The sequence below is a fragment of the Zeus faber genome (assembly GCF_960531495.2).
Source record: "Zeus faber genome assembly, chromosome: 15".
Lineage (NCBI taxonomy): Eukaryota > Metazoa > Chordata > Actinopteri > Zeiformes > Zeidae > Zeus > Zeus faber.
Window position 1 is genome coordinate 22,662,276 of NC_137194.1, and position 17,284 is coordinate 22,679,559.

The 17,284-nt window shown below is 44.6% G+C and overlaps 1 protein-coding gene across 2 annotated transcripts in view; it reads left to right on the forward strand.

The window, feature by feature from the left end:
• Positions 1–4,185: 4,185 nt before the first annotated feature.
• slc2a4rg (SLC2A4 regulator) overlaps positions 4,186–17,284 on the forward strand; it is a 40,685-nt gene continuing 27,586 nt past the window's right edge. For both annotated transcript variants that reach the window (XM_080015086.1, XM_080015087.1), the window contains exons 1-2: positions 4,186–4,524; positions 5,409–5,653. In XM_080015086.1, the coding sequence (XP_079871212.1) occupies positions 4,309–4,524; positions 5,409–5,653 (461 nt within the window). In that variant the 5' untranslated portion in view covers positions 4,186–4,308. The remainder of the gene's footprint in view (positions 4,525–5,408; positions 5,654–17,284) is intronic.

The window sequence follows — 17,284 nt, forward strand, 5'->3', positions numbered from 1 at the left end:
ATGCAGCCATGAGGTTATCAGCATGTATCAATACATGCACACCTCGGAAACCTTGATAGCGGCCACCGCTTGGTTTGTAAATACGATCACAAAACGATGTAGAGCTAGAGGTGTGAGATACATGCGCACACACACACACACACACACACACACACACACACACACACACACACACACACGTACCCACGCACGCACGCACGCACACACACACACAGACCACATACTAACCACATGTTTGGCACAAGCATACAGGGTAAAATCATGAATTTCCTTCAATATCTTGAAATTTCAGAGGCAACTGATTCCGCTGGCGTAAATACCGCATAACCTTTAGACCAGTGGTTCTCAACTGGTCCGGTCTCAGGATCCAGCTTTGTCCTTAGTCATTTGAGTAACGTCCCCAAACAATAGCGACGATTTCAACCGATACAAAACAATCAAAAAGCGCAATAAGGGCTCAGCAAAAAAAAACAAACCAATAAAATAAAAAGCCATCTAAACAATAACTTATTTCCTATGCTTCCATAAGAATGTTTCTAATAAAATGCAAAAAAAAAATAAAAATAGACCGAACGAAATCACTCCATGCACCAGTTGAGAACTACAGCTCTAGTCTTAACCAGAAGGAAAAAGAGAAGGCAGGAAGAAATTAGCGGACAAATGAGCAGGCAATACTACACTGGGTGCAGCTCATCTGTGATCACGATTTTAAGCGGCGGACAGATGATGTTCAGACCACGGCGGTGCCGGTGTTTGTGCAAACACCATACGATGCACAGATGCAAGGCTGATCAGCTGTGCCGCACAGTGCTATGTAAAAGGTCACCTCTGGGTTGTTGTTTTGGTTTTTGTTCCGGGGCGAGAAACACTCCCTCCATCGCCCTCCGGGCCTCGGCATTGCGGTCGAATTCGCGACAGACGACTCGGGACCCGTGGAAAACGGAAGAACTGGGAATACAAACCGCCGGTGAGCATCCACTGGAAGGCTGCCCCTCGCCCTTCCCCTCTCCTCTCCCATTTCTCCAGCCTCGACTTCTCCGGCGTTCTGTTCCATTGTAAACAAGCCCGTTCCCATGTAGGTTTAGGGAGCGTTGACAAAAGAAGGAATGGGAGGGAAGGAAGACGCAGCAATGGAGGGGTGTAGTGGAAAGGAGTTCAAGGGGGGACGCACACACACACACACACACACACACACACACAAACTGCTCCGGAGCTGGAAGGTGGATGAGAGGCGGCGGGTGTAGTTTCTTCACCCGTGCAAAGATGAAGAAAGCTTTAGAGGGGAAGCAGTTCCATGCTGGTTCATGAATGGTTCCGTGTAAATTCAAAAGTATGTAAAAAAAATTTAAAAAAGAAGAAAAAAAACAACTTATCTAAATGCACTCTGTATTTTCCTAATGCACCGTTTACTTTTTCCTACCTACTATCAATGCTGTTGTTCAGATAGCTCATGCCACTGCCATGAAACCCGTTCTTCTCTGTTGTCAGTGAAATTTTATTTTCTGCTTGAAGAAAAGACGCTGCATGCTCTAACATGTGAAAATGAAAAAAAAAGACAATATCGTGATACCTAAATGATTGATTCTCTTGTTGTTTATCTCTTCTATTGTGTTGTTTTGTCACGGGATGCGAACCAATCATTGTTTTGTTTTTTTCTTTTTTTGAATCATCATCGAGAGTTATACAGATACAGAGAGCAAGAGAGAGAGAGAGAGAAAAAGAGACGGACATTTCAGTGGAGGTTCGGGATAGAGTGTTTATCCTCTGCTCTGAGTGAGTGACTGAGCAAGAGAGGGGGTGGGGAGAGAGAGAGAGAGAGAGAGAGCGAGAGAGAGCAAGACAGAGAGGAAGAACCGCCTGTTTAAAGCTGAAAGAGGTTCACTGCGAATGGACAAGGAGCCAGCCGCCCCTCCGCCCTGCGTACATGTGTTTGCATGCTTGTTCATGCACGGACACACAAAAGGAAACACACACGCGCGCGCATACGCACATACGCACAAACACACACACACACGCAGCAACCTTGAGCCACGCCGATTGCACGTTTTAGGGAGGAACAGCATACAGCCATCCAATATCTCCCTCCCTTCCCCTGGTTCGGCCCATTTTCAAATAACCGTTATTACGCGGCTCGGTGGAATACTTCATTCTGATTGGCCAGTAGCCGTTGCAATCAGCTGTCTATTAATACCGACCGACAGCCAGATCATTTCAGATATACATTCATTCCAAATATATTGTTTTATTTAGTGAGCAGCCGTGTAATAGGCAGGATATTGCGCAGCCAGCCGATCGTTATCGCAACAGAACCCCCTTCAAACACCGAGAAGATCAGGGTCCCGACCGTGGTGGTCTGCCATAATTTCTGGCTGGCTGCACAGATCTCCCTTCTCTCCTCCTCCTCTTCCTCCTCTCTCCTTCACAGTGCTACAGTACAGGGAAAACCTTTGACGTCCAATTGGGAGGGAAACCAAGAGCTGATATTGGGTTGGAGGGGGACAAAGGTCACAGGGTCAGGCGAGACCGAGCCTGATATCAACTGTTCAGTGAGTCATCCACTGTCCGATATGAGAAATGGTGAACAGCTGAGACGCTCGGTCGGCTCCGGGGCGAGGCTCCCGTTATGTGACCAGAGATCTCTCATCGCCGAATGCCATATGAATAACCGTTCGGGCCTACATTTTGTTGGACACTGTTATACACCGGCTACGGCAGATGTTAATTGCACATAAAAGAGTATGACGAAATTAAATGTGTAAAATAGTCTCTTGCTATTCTGATGTTGACAATGTTCTGATGTATCATACAGTTTACAGTATATTTGGTGAAAAAAAAGGTGGTTATTACAAACACATTGTAATTTGTGGATAAAAACTGTTTCAGGCTTTTCATGCAGATGCAGATATTGTTTGTTAATCGTCTTCAGATATTATCGGCCAATACTGCTGTGACAGCTGTAGCCAATGTTCTATGTTCTTTAGGCACATGGTTTATTTAAGAATGATATTATTAATAATAATAATAATAATAATAATAATAATAATTATAAAAAAAGATGTGTTAGTGCATATATGCAAAAGATTGTAATGTTTTATATTAACCTTCATAAAATATCAAAGTGAGTTTTTACTTTTTTAATAAAGCGGCACATCAAAAAGACTTTGTTTTGTTTTCTGCTTTGTGATACTCGTTTAATTCAAAACGCCCTGTACGAAAAGCTGACACTGGGTTCGTCTTGGTCTGTAGAGGAGGTGGGTTTCGATATGAACAAATTGCCATCAAAATATGAGGTTTGGTCCTTGACTGATTTGGTATCAGACATGATGTAAGAAACAACAGATTAGAAACACCAGAAATTCACCATTAAAAAGACATAATTATGATAATAATAATAATAATAATAATAAAAATAATAATTAATAAATGAAAGAAAACATTCAGCAAACTTCTTACAATAAAAACACATCGCTATACATGTCTGAGCACTTGTTTTCTCTTAGCTCTTTTCTATGTGCCCTTAACTTAAATAAAATGAACTACTATTACACACAAACAATAATTGCAACCACACACACAAGCCGGTGTGTACGTGCGTCTGATCGTGGTTCTGCGGGACGACGCCGTTGCCTCATGTCGACGCATGCGCGGTGGACGTAAAACGCCGCGGCCCCGCGGAGCAAATGGCGAGGGGAGGAAACCCCGGCGATCACGGACACTTCACTTTTATTTCCCCCCCCAAAAAAAAAAAACACACAAAAAACGGCGAAACGGTTGATTCGTCGACGGCGCGCCCGGCGCTACGGCCGCATCACCGCGCACCACCGACGTTCGTATTAAAACAGTGAGATTTGTGCCGAGCGGCCGGCGCGGTGTTGTTTTTCTCCTGTGTTGTTGTCCCTCCACCACCGTCTCAGACGGACACCGGCCGGTAAAAACGGACGGACACACCCCCTCGCCCCATTGGACGAGCGGCGTGATTGACGGCCGCGAGGCGTCCAATCGGCGGCCGCCGCCCGGTGGACGCGTGCCAGAGCGGAATGTTTATGTGCGGCGCGGACCAATGGGAGTGAATCGGAGGGGGCGTGGCATTCTTTGGGAGAAAAGAGCCAAAACAATCTGTTATCCTCCGGACCGGGCCGGGCCGGGCGGCGTTCTGCGGGGAACTTTATGTAGAGTAGAATAGGGGCAAGGCGCCCGGTAAAACGTCCTCCGACTCGAGACAATCTTGATAAATGTATCTCACTTCGGCACCGATTTGCACTAAAATCTATCGAAAGCTCTTTTTCTTTCTTTAGTCCTCGCCCGAACATGGATCCCAAGCGTGTTTTGGACCCGTCCTCCGTCGGGATACGGCCGGGGTTCCGTCTCCCCGCGGTGCCGGCGGGAGGCGGCGTCGCGGCGCCGGTGCGCTCGGCGCCGGGGCCCGTACTTTACACGGTGATAGTGGGCGGCGGCGGCGGCGGCGGCGCGGGCGAGGAGGGCTACCCGAAGGCGGCGGAGGAAATGTCGCACGGCGTGGACAAAGTAAGTGGTCTCTGGAAGCTGTCACCAAGTTGCCATTACGCACAGCCTCACGTTTTACAGACGTTGCCGCCGTTTGAGGCCACGGCGAACCTATATCCACTCTATTCGCCTTTCCTGTCTCTCCCAGTATCAGTAAGTGTCCCGTCAGCCCATTTTTATTTTTATTTATTTTTTAATAATTATTGTTGTCAACCACCCGTTCAAAATCGGTTAAATGGCGGCCGATACTATCTGCGAAGTTTATAGGAAGGAGGGGACTTCAAAGTAAAAGCCTCTCCCCTCCCCCATACAGACTGACAGGCTGGAGGGGGAGGGATGGAGCGCAGAGCTCCCAATGGAAGAAATAAAGTTTGGAGAAATGATCCACTTTTCGTGCCGGGCTGTTCATCAGAACTGTTTCCTGAAATTGATGAATTGTCACCGAAACGTCGGGGAAAAGAAAAAAAAAAAGATACATACAAACATTTGATTTCTCTTGTTCCGTCATCAGCTTTTATTTTTGTAAATCTAGACGTTCATAGATTTGCAAAGGTAAAAATAATACACATTTAACTTGTTTTGTTCCCTCATGAGCTATTGTCATTGTAATAATTAATTAAACATGTAATAATAAAAATATGAAATAAATATGATAATATAATAAATATGCATATAAATATATAATATAAATATGCATTTTACTCATCCTGTTCCATTAAGCTCTTAACCGAATCTCCAAGAAACCACCGGCATTTGCATGTTTCAGCAAACTTATCTACTTATAAAGACATTGGTTTAGAGCTTGAGGCTAAATTTTCCTTTTTTTGTGTTACAATTTCTTACATCATGATGCTCAAGCCTTTTATTTCCTAACCCCCCCCCCCCCCCCCCCCCCCCCCCCCCAGACTGGTTATAATGGCCTGAAGGACCAAAGAGAAACAACTTCCAATGGGGTCCTGAAGAGGGCCAGTCCCACTCACTGCCTGACCATAAACAGGCAGCTGCCAGATGGCCTCATGCACTTGGACATCAGGAACCCAGGCAAACGGGTTGAACTGGCCAATGGTTTCCAGGCAGCGCAAGCACGGAGCGCACCACCCGCAGACTGGCAACCTCTGCCATCCCCCTACATCCCTGTCCCCAGACACAGGTAACAGTGAGACAGCTAAGCACCTTAAATGTTCACCTGCAGCCCTACTTGCAATTTGGCCGCAATGTTTTCTCCCTGGCTCAGGGATGGAATGAATATTATTATTATTTTATCAACTCAGAAGTTATTTTCGAACATATAATGACACAACTTTAGGGAATGAATGTACAAACAATAATAAATACACAAAAATATGTAAATTAAAATATTAATCCTCAATTTATGTGCAATATGTTTCCCCAGCCATCTAAAGCATACCTTTATTTTTATACATTCACATTTTAGTAAACAAAATATGTTCAGGATACATCACTAAACCGGCTACCTAATTGTTCCAGTTTAATTACTGTTTTATCATTCCCTAACTAGAATAGAATTGTAATATTCTTTCTGTCAATCCACGATTCAATTATTGGGTTAATCATTACACCCTCACCCGTGGCCCTCCCCAAATGTCGGCGCAGTTCCTTTATCGTGGTCAAATGACGTAACATCCGATCGGAGCGAGCGCTCCACATTCAATCTGATACATAGCAGGTTGTTTCGACCTGACGTTGGATATTAAAACAAAAAAGGGTTTTCACATCAAAACCCAAACCTGAGTTTCCTGAACACGATCCTAAATAGAACTGGAATTCGCCCCCTGGCTGCAACTGTCCAGTGGTTTGGGGAATGAATGACATGGGGGCGTACTGGTCAACTGACTCACCACATGTTCTGGTTTTCCATCAAGAACTGTTCTGAAATATGCTGGAGAGAGCCAAAGTTCAAGAATAGCTCCGGGATTGCTCAATCCGTTGACAAAAGCCAAGCAAAAGAGGAGAGAGAGAGAGAGAGAGAGACAGACAGAATGAGACGCCGTTCCGGTTTCGGCTGACTGATAATACAGCTTTAGGTGTGTTTTGTGTATTGATCAAGGCTTTGTATTTTGAATGCTTTCCACTTTGACATTATCTTCTCTGTCGGATCAGGAGAGGAGAGCGGATCTGTCCGTGGGACAATCTTACCGGCGCAGGAAGAGCATGCTTTTTTTTTTTTTCTGCTTGTCCGTGTGTGTCGTCTGTTTTTTTTATACACACAGACACACTCACGGTTGTACACAGAGTGAGGGGAATATTTAACTTATCCATGCACAAGCGCAGTGTGCTGATAAGTGATTATGTAACAGAGAGGAGGCCTGGGAGAGACTGTAGGCGGTGCCTGAGCGCTCTGTCCTTCATTTCATATGCCGCTAATGGTAACTGTTTGTCTCAAGGCTCTGTCTTTGTGTATTCCGTGTGTGCGTGCGTGTGTGTGTGTGCGTGCGTGCGTGCGTGCGTGCGTGCGTGCGTGTGTGTGTGTGTGTGTGTGTGTGTGTGTGTGTGTGTGTGTGTGTGTGTGTGTGTGTGTGTGTGTGTGTGTGTGTGTGTGTTCGGGAGAACGACTTTGGTTATTCTTTAACAAAATTCCCTCTGGCGCTGCAGCAACAGTTTTCAGATTAAATCTCCCAACCAAAGCAGGGTGACCTCGTTGCAAACCACAGTTTTGAGAGCCATGCAAATGAGTTTGCGACACGACAGCAAAAAACACACGTAGTGCATCCCTGGACACCTATCGAAAAGTAGGACTCCCGACTGTTTAGGTTGCGACTTCTGGTGCTAATTAGACTGAACCCCCTCCCACGCCATCTCCTCTTTCTTCTTCGCGCCATGTGAGATTTGCACAAAGCCGGCCATTTGTGCCTTGAGGTGGCACGGAAAATGCTTCCAAACCACACACACCGTTGCGTCGAATGAGTTTTTCTTTGTTTGTCGTCATCAAAATCGATTATTTTTTTTTTTCCCCCACAATGTGCTGCCACCACAGTAACAAAACTCGGTGTTGCCAGGGCTCAGCCATCGATGGGGTGGGGTGGGGAGTTGCATAACATTACATAACTATCTGGTCATATTAGCCAGGCTTCTTTGTTGCTACATTGACCTTTTCGATTAGCTCCTTGTTTGTGCCACGGCTCAAAACGGCTTTTTGTTTCAGCAGCAGAGGATGGGACACCGGAGTCTCACCGGCGAAAAAAAAACAGACTATCACTGACATTAGCCCTTGGCGTCGCTTCTAAATTCCAATTCCACCCCCTCATTATTAAGTAGCGTGATCAGCATTTCGCCGCTATTTGCTCCACTCCTCTTCCATAGAGGTGAATGAAGAGATGGTTTTACGTCGACGTGAGCAGGCTTGTATCCGTGTCTCATCGTATGCTGTGTTGTAATCAAATAGAATATATCTTTATTGGGAAAATTGTCTTCGGCTCACCAAACATAGGAAACAGCATAAAGAACGGAGAAGCAGTTAGTGAAACAAACACATAGATGGGGTCACATCACACATTAAAACAGTTCATGTCTGTGTCTCATCTCTTTGAAGATTTAATTCTTATTGATGGCACTTGGGATGAAGGACTTCTTAAATATATTTTTAGTTGCCAGAGCAACTATATACTATATATATATATATATATATATATATATATATATATATATATATATATATATATATATATATATATATATATATACATACACTAGAGTGGCTCCCTTGCCATTAACACAATCCTGGACAGCTTAGTAAAATACACTTCTGAAACGTCCCTTTCCTCCATCAAACCATAATACGTTTAACAATAAGGCTACTAGTAATATGTTATTAAGGAATGGAAAGCATGGGGTATGCAATCATTTCAATTTATTATTATTACCATTACCTTATTATTATTACTACCGTGTTTTATTACCATTGCAACCACATCATATATTATGTATTATTATACAGATATTAACAAAAAATATTTTTGGAAGAGCCAAATTTCTGAAACGTCCCTTTCCTCCATCAAACCATTATGCGTTTTAGAATAAGGCTACCAGTAATATGTTATTAAGGAATGGAAAGCATGAGGTATCCAATCATTTAAATTTATTATATTGGCCATTACCATATTATTATTACTACCATGTTTTATTACCATTGTAACCACATAATATATAATAATGTATAATAATGTATTATTATACACAAATGATTGTGTAATGACAAATGTATGCGGTAGACGGCAAACCGGAAGTTAGGTAAAATGATGAAATTAAATGGCTTAAATAAAAACCGTGGATTGATATAGCAGTTATTCTTTCTATTTATTAATTGCATGGAGGCTGTCGTGGTGCTTGTAGTGTTGAAGCCGATGGAGGATTTGGACATGGTGGTCTCGCTTGGCGCGGTTGGGACAAGTTGCGGCTCTAGCTTATTACTTATATACGGTAAATATTTAATTAAATATGAATAATAAATCATAAAATTGCCAGTGGAAACCAGGTGATCAGCCATTGATCACTCAGTTAACAGATCATTGATTACTACTGGGAAAAAAGATTTCTATAGATGTGCACCCACGAAGCCTTCATAGGTTGATGTGTCTAATGGGAAATTAATGGGAAATTCAGCTTTGAATACTGCAGACAATGTCTCAGAAAAATGTATTGAAATATTTTTTTATATATATATTTTTATTATTATTTTAAATAACACTTATAGGAGCCGCAACTAGCCACGGGTTGAGCATCGCTGCTTTACATTGCGTAACATTACAAACAAAAACTTTTCTTTTTTAATCGCAGCCGCTGCAAGTTGAAAATTGCGTTCCATTACATTGCAATGTCGGTTTATAATTTGATGAATCGTTCAGCTCTATTGGGTAGCCTGTGCTCACAGTGAGCCCCGTCTGACATGCTCCTCCTGACACAGACCCAGGAAAGAAAATCTCTGATCCAGAGAACTAACCCCTTATTGATGTTGATATCAATGAGCCTTTTCAGGAGAATATGTGTCTTCGTTAAATTAAAAGCTGAGCTAGAATCCACAAATAAAATCCCTGGCATATCCTTTAGGATGCATCGTCTGTTTTGTGACTATTAAGCCGAGTCGGCACAGCATCTGTGCCTCTGTCGCTCCTGCAAACTGGAGTGGATCTAGCATGCTGGCCTCAGTGGTGGCAAAGTCACTAGCCAGAACTCTCTCCACGGTTTTACACAGCATGGAGGTTACTGCCATAGGCCAAAAATCATTTGGTGTAGTTGCGCCCAGCTTTTCAGTACAGGCCTAATTATGTCGAATTTCCATGATTTTGGCATTTTATGCATGTGTGTAGGCGGGACGGAAATAACCTTGCAAATACCCCTTTTAGTTGAGGAGCACAGTGTTTAAGGAGACAGGCTTTTAGACCATCTGGGCCAGTGGTCTTGTTCGGCTTTAATAGCTATTGAAGTCTCTATGGGGAGATTTTTTGTGTATATCATCACATTCTGTCCTGCCACCCACAGTGTCAAATCCACAGTAAAAGTGGTTCAATTCATTAACAAAGGTTTAACTGTTACTTACAGGACTATGACCCTTTTTTTTTTACTGGATCTACCTATTAATGTGTTAAGACCCTCCCACACCTTTCTTATATTACCAGTTAAAATGTGCCCTCTATGCCACTTTATTTTCAAAATACATGTTTGCCCTAGAGATTTTTCCCCCTTAACTGTCTCCTTTTTTCACACAGTAATTCCATATTACCAGTGTAGAAGGCAACCTTCTTTTCAATGAGAGAGCTTTTCAGCTGTTTTGATACTTATTATTTGGAAGCATTTTCACAGATTTAGTTTCAGACACAGTGTCTTCACAGAATATAATAGATGACGCAATATCTCAGAGTTCATCAGCATCCTGGCAGGATTAAAAGAAAATGTCCCAATTAGCGAAGCGGTCCCCAAGTTGCTCTTTACATCCGTTAGACCAAACCTGTAGTTGCTTGATGACAGGTTTCATTCTCTTCACCACAGCCTTGTATTTGGGGAATTGGATATTGTGGTCAGATTTCCCGAGAGGCGGTCTGCATACCACTTTATAAGCATTGGGGATGATCCCATAGCAGCCATCAAGAGGCCGGGTTCGATGAGTGGGACAGTCCACGTATTGCTGAAGGGTAGGCAGGTGATCAGATATATTACATTAATTAAAATCCCCAAGAATAAAAACGTGTTGGTCTGCAGAGCGAGTGAGTGCAATGTTGTAACTCTCCGCTATTCTCTCCCCTGCATCATTCGGTCCAGGCACATAGGTTAGTACGACGGTGATCTCGCCAAACTCTTAAAGGAAATGAAAAAGGTCCAAAAGAAACCGTTAATATCTCAAAGCCCGGCGTGCACACTTGCTCCCGTATGCAGTGCTGTGCGGCTCGGCTATTGTCAACAAACATACACCACCCTGCGCCAATGGATTTCAAAGAGCTCGCCTTGTCTTTCTGTCCGATCTTATTGTCGTATACACTGTTAGGCTCGAGTTCCATGGTCACTGAGCCATGTTTCTGTAAAGCAAACAAGGTGGCTCTGTATGAATTTCAATAATATTCAGCTCTCAGCATAAGTTCCATCCAGTTTGTTGCTTACAGAGCGCACGTTTGACAGGGTATAATGACTGGTAATGGAAATCGGTTCCGGGGTATCCAGAGTCAATGTCTCACGCCTCCTCTCGAGGCCCGCTTTTTCCTCTCTTTCTTCCACCAGATTTCATTCTTTTCATCCGCAGGTAAGTTGACGCATGAGGCCCCCACCAGTTAGGTGTAGTGACAGCAGGTGCGCTCGCAGGTAAGGTGCGGGGGGCCTTGTCGGCCCGTCCAGCAGTTGTTCCCGGGGCGTAAACCTCATAAGGAAAAACAGTATTCGTTATGGGGACAAAGAGCGAGGTGCAAAAAAGTTTCCAACAAGTGTAATCCACATCAGACAGAATAACTTCCCAGAATAAATAATAAAAACAAACGAAGATCCAAAACAACCAGACAGTGATGAGCACGGGGTCGGCAGCAGAGTGAGATTTGTATTCATCTCGACTTAATTGAACAGTGAGAAAAGTTTGTCTTGTTGTGTACATAGTGCGACTATGTACACACTATGTTGTGTACATAGTTATATCAAGCTGCGGTTTATAGTCCTGTCATTACACTGAACCGTCCTCCAATACTGGTCCACGCTGTGGGATAACTTATGCTATGGACACACGACACCACTTTCAAAGTGGTCAGATCGCTGTACTGTTCACACGACACAGCTTTCTTACTCGTGATCAGGAGTCTTGTGGTTTCACACTACATGACTGATCGGCGACAGGGACTCACACATTACAACATCTTTCCCCGGAGGAATGCCCGACTGTCGGGTAGTTTAGAGACCCGAGAGTTGACGTCAGCCGGCGTCAGCGAGCGCTCAGGGATCACGGATCGCGTCGTGAGCAGCTCAAACCGCGCGTTCGTCGCTCATGGGAGAGCGCTTTGGTTTGCCTCCGATCCCTCGGCAATCCCAAAAAACCTGTCGGCAAGCAGAAAATCAGCATCACTGACTATATATTAAAACAGGCGGCATTGATTTGCCCTGGCCTACACAGTAAACAAATAAACCTAAATTTCAACATTTCAACAACGTTTCTGCCCTCAGGCCATCAGAGGGTGAAATTAAGTTCAGGTGAGCCCAGCTGAGCCGTCTCTCACTGTGACCGTTTGGTTGTATGTGTGTTGCTTCACGCGTTCACCCCCAGCACATTCACACCTTTTCCTGTCGTGTGGGTGTGGTGAAATGAATCTACCCCCACCCCGGAGGATCTGAGGGTCTGATCACACACTGCAATTAAACAATCACCAAATATGAGTCGACCCAGCAGCTGTCTTTTACCAGGGGCCGGCTCTTCTCTTTTTTTTTTTTCCGCTCCTCTCTTCATCCGTGAAACTATTTTAACTCTAACAACCTCTGTCTTCCATTTATAAGACTTTACACACCCGCACTATTACCCAAAGCTCTATTAACCTGTCGATGTGGCTCAACATAGGATGCAGTACGCTGATAAACAAAACCAAAGCCATTGTGGATGAACTAAAATAAGGTGTGACCACATGGCGTATGTTTTGGAATTAAAACGCTTCCTTTTGCCTGCCCGCCTTCACTCCGCCAGGTCTGCCTTCATGACTGCGTAGGTTGACGTGGATAGAAAGCACGGAGGCAGCATAAAAGACAGACAGCAGCAACCCCCCTGCCCCCAACCCCATGGAAGTGCCGCTCTCCTCCTCCTTTGCCGTAATTACTGCCCTGCCTTTGGCTCCGTCCGCCAGAAGATGCCACGAGGGTTTTAGGCAAGGCTTGCAAGGTCAAGCAGACACCCAACCCCCCACTCCCACACCTAGTCTTATCCCAACCCAACCCCCACGCACTCCATCGTGCCGCCGCTTTAACCCCTCCTCGACTGGCCCCGCCACCAGAGGAGATATTACAGGCGCTTGCTGAAGGTCAGGGTCAGAGAGGAGGAGGAGCTCCCAGCCCCCCACACTCGTCGTAAGGGATGACCCATATTCTAACCCCGCTCTGTGGCTTCCCCCGATCATTTATTATTATTATTTTTTTTATTCCACTAATTGTCGTTGCACAGAGACGCTATCACCGGCCCCTTCCCCCCGTGTGCACAGTTGGACACTTGGACACTTGGACTTTTGTCACCTTTCTGTCATTTGGTGTCATAGAAGCTGTTTGTCCAGTACGTGCTGTGACATGTCCCCTTATCTGAGTTTGCTTCCCTGCAGCCAAGCCCCGCCCACTTTTCAGCCCCCCCCCCTTAGAGCCAGTTCTACTACGACTGACAAATGTCAAAGTACTCCAAGTTATTTTGGAGGAAAACGTAATGCAAATGACTGAATGAAGTATTTGTCCAGTACATTTACTAAAATGTTCACAAAACTTGGTGCAGCGCCTTTTTCCTCCCGTTTTTCCCCAACCACAAAGGGTTAACCCTCTAACACCGACACAAGCAGGAGTCAAAGGTCAACCACGATGAATTGAGTCATGGAGGAGGGGAGGGTGAAAGCTGGATGGTAACAGGCATCTGGCACGTCCACCATGTCAGCCCTGGGATCTGGGTTATGTGCAGCATAGACAAATTTATGACCACAAAAGATTGCAGCGGGCCTTCTCATTCATCCCCGGATAGTTAATTTCTTCCACAGTGAGTAGAAGTGTGGGGGAGTGGGGGATCTGGTGAAGAAAATCTGCTGTTTTTTTTTTTTAATCTTTGTTTTCAGAGGAGGGTTTCTTCGTCTCTGGCTGAGTCACTCATTCGTTAATTCTAATAATGAGCCTCTGGAAGAAGCTCCGGCGTATGGGTAAAAACGTGTGTGTGTGTGTGTGTGTGTGTGTGTGTGTGTGTGTGTGTGTGTGTGTGTGTGTGTGTGTGTGTGTGTGTGTGTGTGTGTGTGTGTGTGTGTGTGTGTGTGTGTGTGTGTGTGTGTGTGTGTTGGCCTCATGAGACATTAATCCTGTGTTGTTATGCAGCAAAGCGCTCCCCGTGCGCAGATCCACTTTAGTGGTAAAGTTGACAAACAAAAAAAACAAAAAAAGAACCCTCGTACGACACGCTTACTACACACGTGCTCGTGTGAATTGACACGTCGTCTGTTCATTTTGATGCAGCGTATTCGTTCTGCACTTCTGTCTGCCGTCCTTATTGTGAGAGACGACGGAGTGCAAACGGAGAAAGAGTTCTCCTCGGGGAGAAGGAGCGAATGTTGTGCAACTCTGGCTCCAGCGCCGTGGAATGATTTATAGCTTGCTCACCCACACTCATAGACACTTACATAAGGCCTCCCATTCTGCCTTAACACACCAGAGAACCACTGACATCGATACGCTCTCTCTTTCTCTCTCTCTCTCTCTTTCTGTGCCTCTCCCACCAGAATGCTCCCCCCACCCGTCTGTCCTGCAGTCCGTCAGATACTGCTCTACGGCTCTGGCTCCCTACCACCTTTTTTCATTCCTTTTTTTTTTCCCCTCTCCTCGTGCTCCTCCCATCACTTTGAGAACTTTGGTTCAACCCAGAATACTTCCCACTCAACCTGCCTCGTCTCTCTCCTCCCAAATGGCATGTTGGTATAAATGTTTAACTTTGAAAACTCCAAAAAGTGGATGCAAAGGCCTGTCTTTGTTCAAATCCCTCCATTCGTTGTCTTATATTTTTTTAGTTTTCTTGTTCTTCACTACTATGTTTAGTTTGAGTCAGTATAATCGAACCTCGTTTAATTTAAGGTATTCTTAACATTAGCGAACGTTCACAGCATCAGCCTCACAGCTGGGGTTCCCTTCAATCTTACAGTGTGTAAGATTTAGCAGCATGTATCGGTGAGGTTGGAGATTGCAAACCAACTGAAAACCCTTCCCCCCTCCCCCTCACACTAGAACCAATGTTTAGTTTGTCCGTTCTGGGCCGCCGTAGAAACATGGCGGCGCAACATGGCCTCTGTGGAGCATACCCGTACTCCCTAAGTAGATGAAAACGGCTCATTCCAAGGTGACGAAAACACAGCGACTCTTATTTCCATGGCATTATACACCAACTAAAACATGCTTATGAATATTATATTCCATTTCTGCCAAGTCCTACAGCTAGGTGGCGCTAAATCTTACACAGTGGCCCTTTTAGAGTTAAGAGTTCTTAGAGAGTTTTGTTATAGAAATGATTATAATATATGTTTTTATGTTTATTTATGTAATTATTGAAATGCAATTCCTGTGTGTTCTTTTTTTATTATTCAAACTTTATAAGCATCAGTAGTCGTAAAAGTCGAGGCGCCAAGTAAAACGAGGATTTCTTTTTCTTTTTTTTTTTTTACATCTTGACCTTCAGAGTTGTGAAACATGCCCCGCTCCTCTTTTCATGTCTTGTTTGACTGGCAAATTAAATTTTCTTTTGAGTTTGGCCTTTTGCCACCCGTCTCAAGGACGATCAATAAATCTTGCTCAAAGTCTCCCCACTTGGAACGGAAAGCTCACTCCCTTTTCCTTTGGAGAACGCCAGCCCTGCTGCTTCTTCTTTGTCCTTCTGTTTTAGTCACTTGTCTTCCTCTCGTGCTTTCTCTCCTACCCACAGACTTCTACCTCCTCCAGTTTTAAAAGGATTCTGTTATGGTACTTTGGTACCTTTCACCACTTCTCTTTGTCGGCTGGGCCCGAAAAAACAACAGCACCCTCATCAGTGGAATGCCTCGTGTTGCTGTTGGGGCTGGAGTCGCAGCGGCGTTGCAAACAGTCGGGCCTCAGACGTACGAGCTAGGCGTTGCTGTTGGTTACACATATTTCCCTCGCCGGCTGCTACGCTCTCAGTACAATGTTGAATGATTTCCAAAAGCGTAGTGGTGTGATTTGCCAGAATAACGGAAATACTTATCTTGACAGTTTTATTCCCTCTCACGGTGACAAGTTTGGAATCCGCAGGATGCTGAAGGAAAACTTTCTGAAAACATCCATCCTTGATGTTGTAAAAAGTTTCCCAAACCAGTTTATGTTGGCTTCCAGAAATGCCTAGTTAGGAGCCAATTCGCGGACGTTTATTTTTCGCCCTGGTCGCATATTATGTATAAAAGGTGTACCTCGACGGTTCCTTCAACTCATCAGGCCGTCCCTCTCCAAGCAGGGAAAATCAGGCCAGACGGCTGAGAACACTGGGAAAAATCAGGAGAATAAACATTGTGAAGCTGAATTCCCCAGATCTGTGTCGAGATGAATATTCGGATTATGCATTTGTTTTCCTGTACCACAATTAGGAATGTCTAGGTTATTTGAGCCCCACTGACTAAGCTGTCATGTGTGTGGGTTCCCGGCTCTTGTAGAAACTCATGGTTAATGGCTTGACCTTGCCCTAGCTGAGTCAGCAGTCCAGTCATGACACAACACTGCTATCGTCAGTCCTCTGACAGAGAACATTATTTTAATTACGGTGCTCCAACGCAATTGCTGTTATGGTGGGACAGTTTAGTTAATTTTAGTTCATAAAGGGCGGTTCCGGTTGAATGTCCGTTAAAATACTTCTGCCCAGGGTCTCATTCCAGCTGCACAGCAGACCATTGACTCTCGCATCTAGTAATTGAGTCAGACCGCCAGAACAGTTGCCATTTAATGGATTTGAGGTTGACGAAGTTAGTTACATGGGTGTTGAGTCCTAAAGATACTACAGATACCCAGCCCTGTGGTGTTATGGGATGAATTTGAATGGCCAGTTCCATTAAGGGATTAAATAGCCACGAAACAAGCAACAGTCTTACCTTGACACATTCCAGCAGCTCTCCATGATTAATTATTTGTTTGGCGGGGCATGAGGGCGTAGTAAGAAATATTCTTATTTAGCCTCTATCTGTTGCTTATGGGCCTAAATGTGGACTGCAATGCATAAAATTAGTTGCGCTGGGTCCAAAACAAAAATAAGAAATGCTGTTTTGTTTGAATTTTGGCACCTAAAATGGAGGCATGGGCCAAAAAAGGTTGAGAATCCCTGTTTTAGACACGGTGCTGTGGCCTCAGCCTTTGGTGCAAAAAAGAGTCAGGGATGAGGTTTCCTGCCACCGGCCATTACTTTGGTACTCGTGGTCTCCTCCCTCTCTCGATATAAAACGGTGTGTTTAGATAAAGATTGATTTAACAAATACCTCCCCTCTTCCACTCGGCCCAGCCTCAACTCCTCAACACAACCCTGCTGTTTTTTGTGTGTTTGTGTGCATGTGCGTGCGTGTTTGTGGAGTGTTTGCGTTTAGGGCCG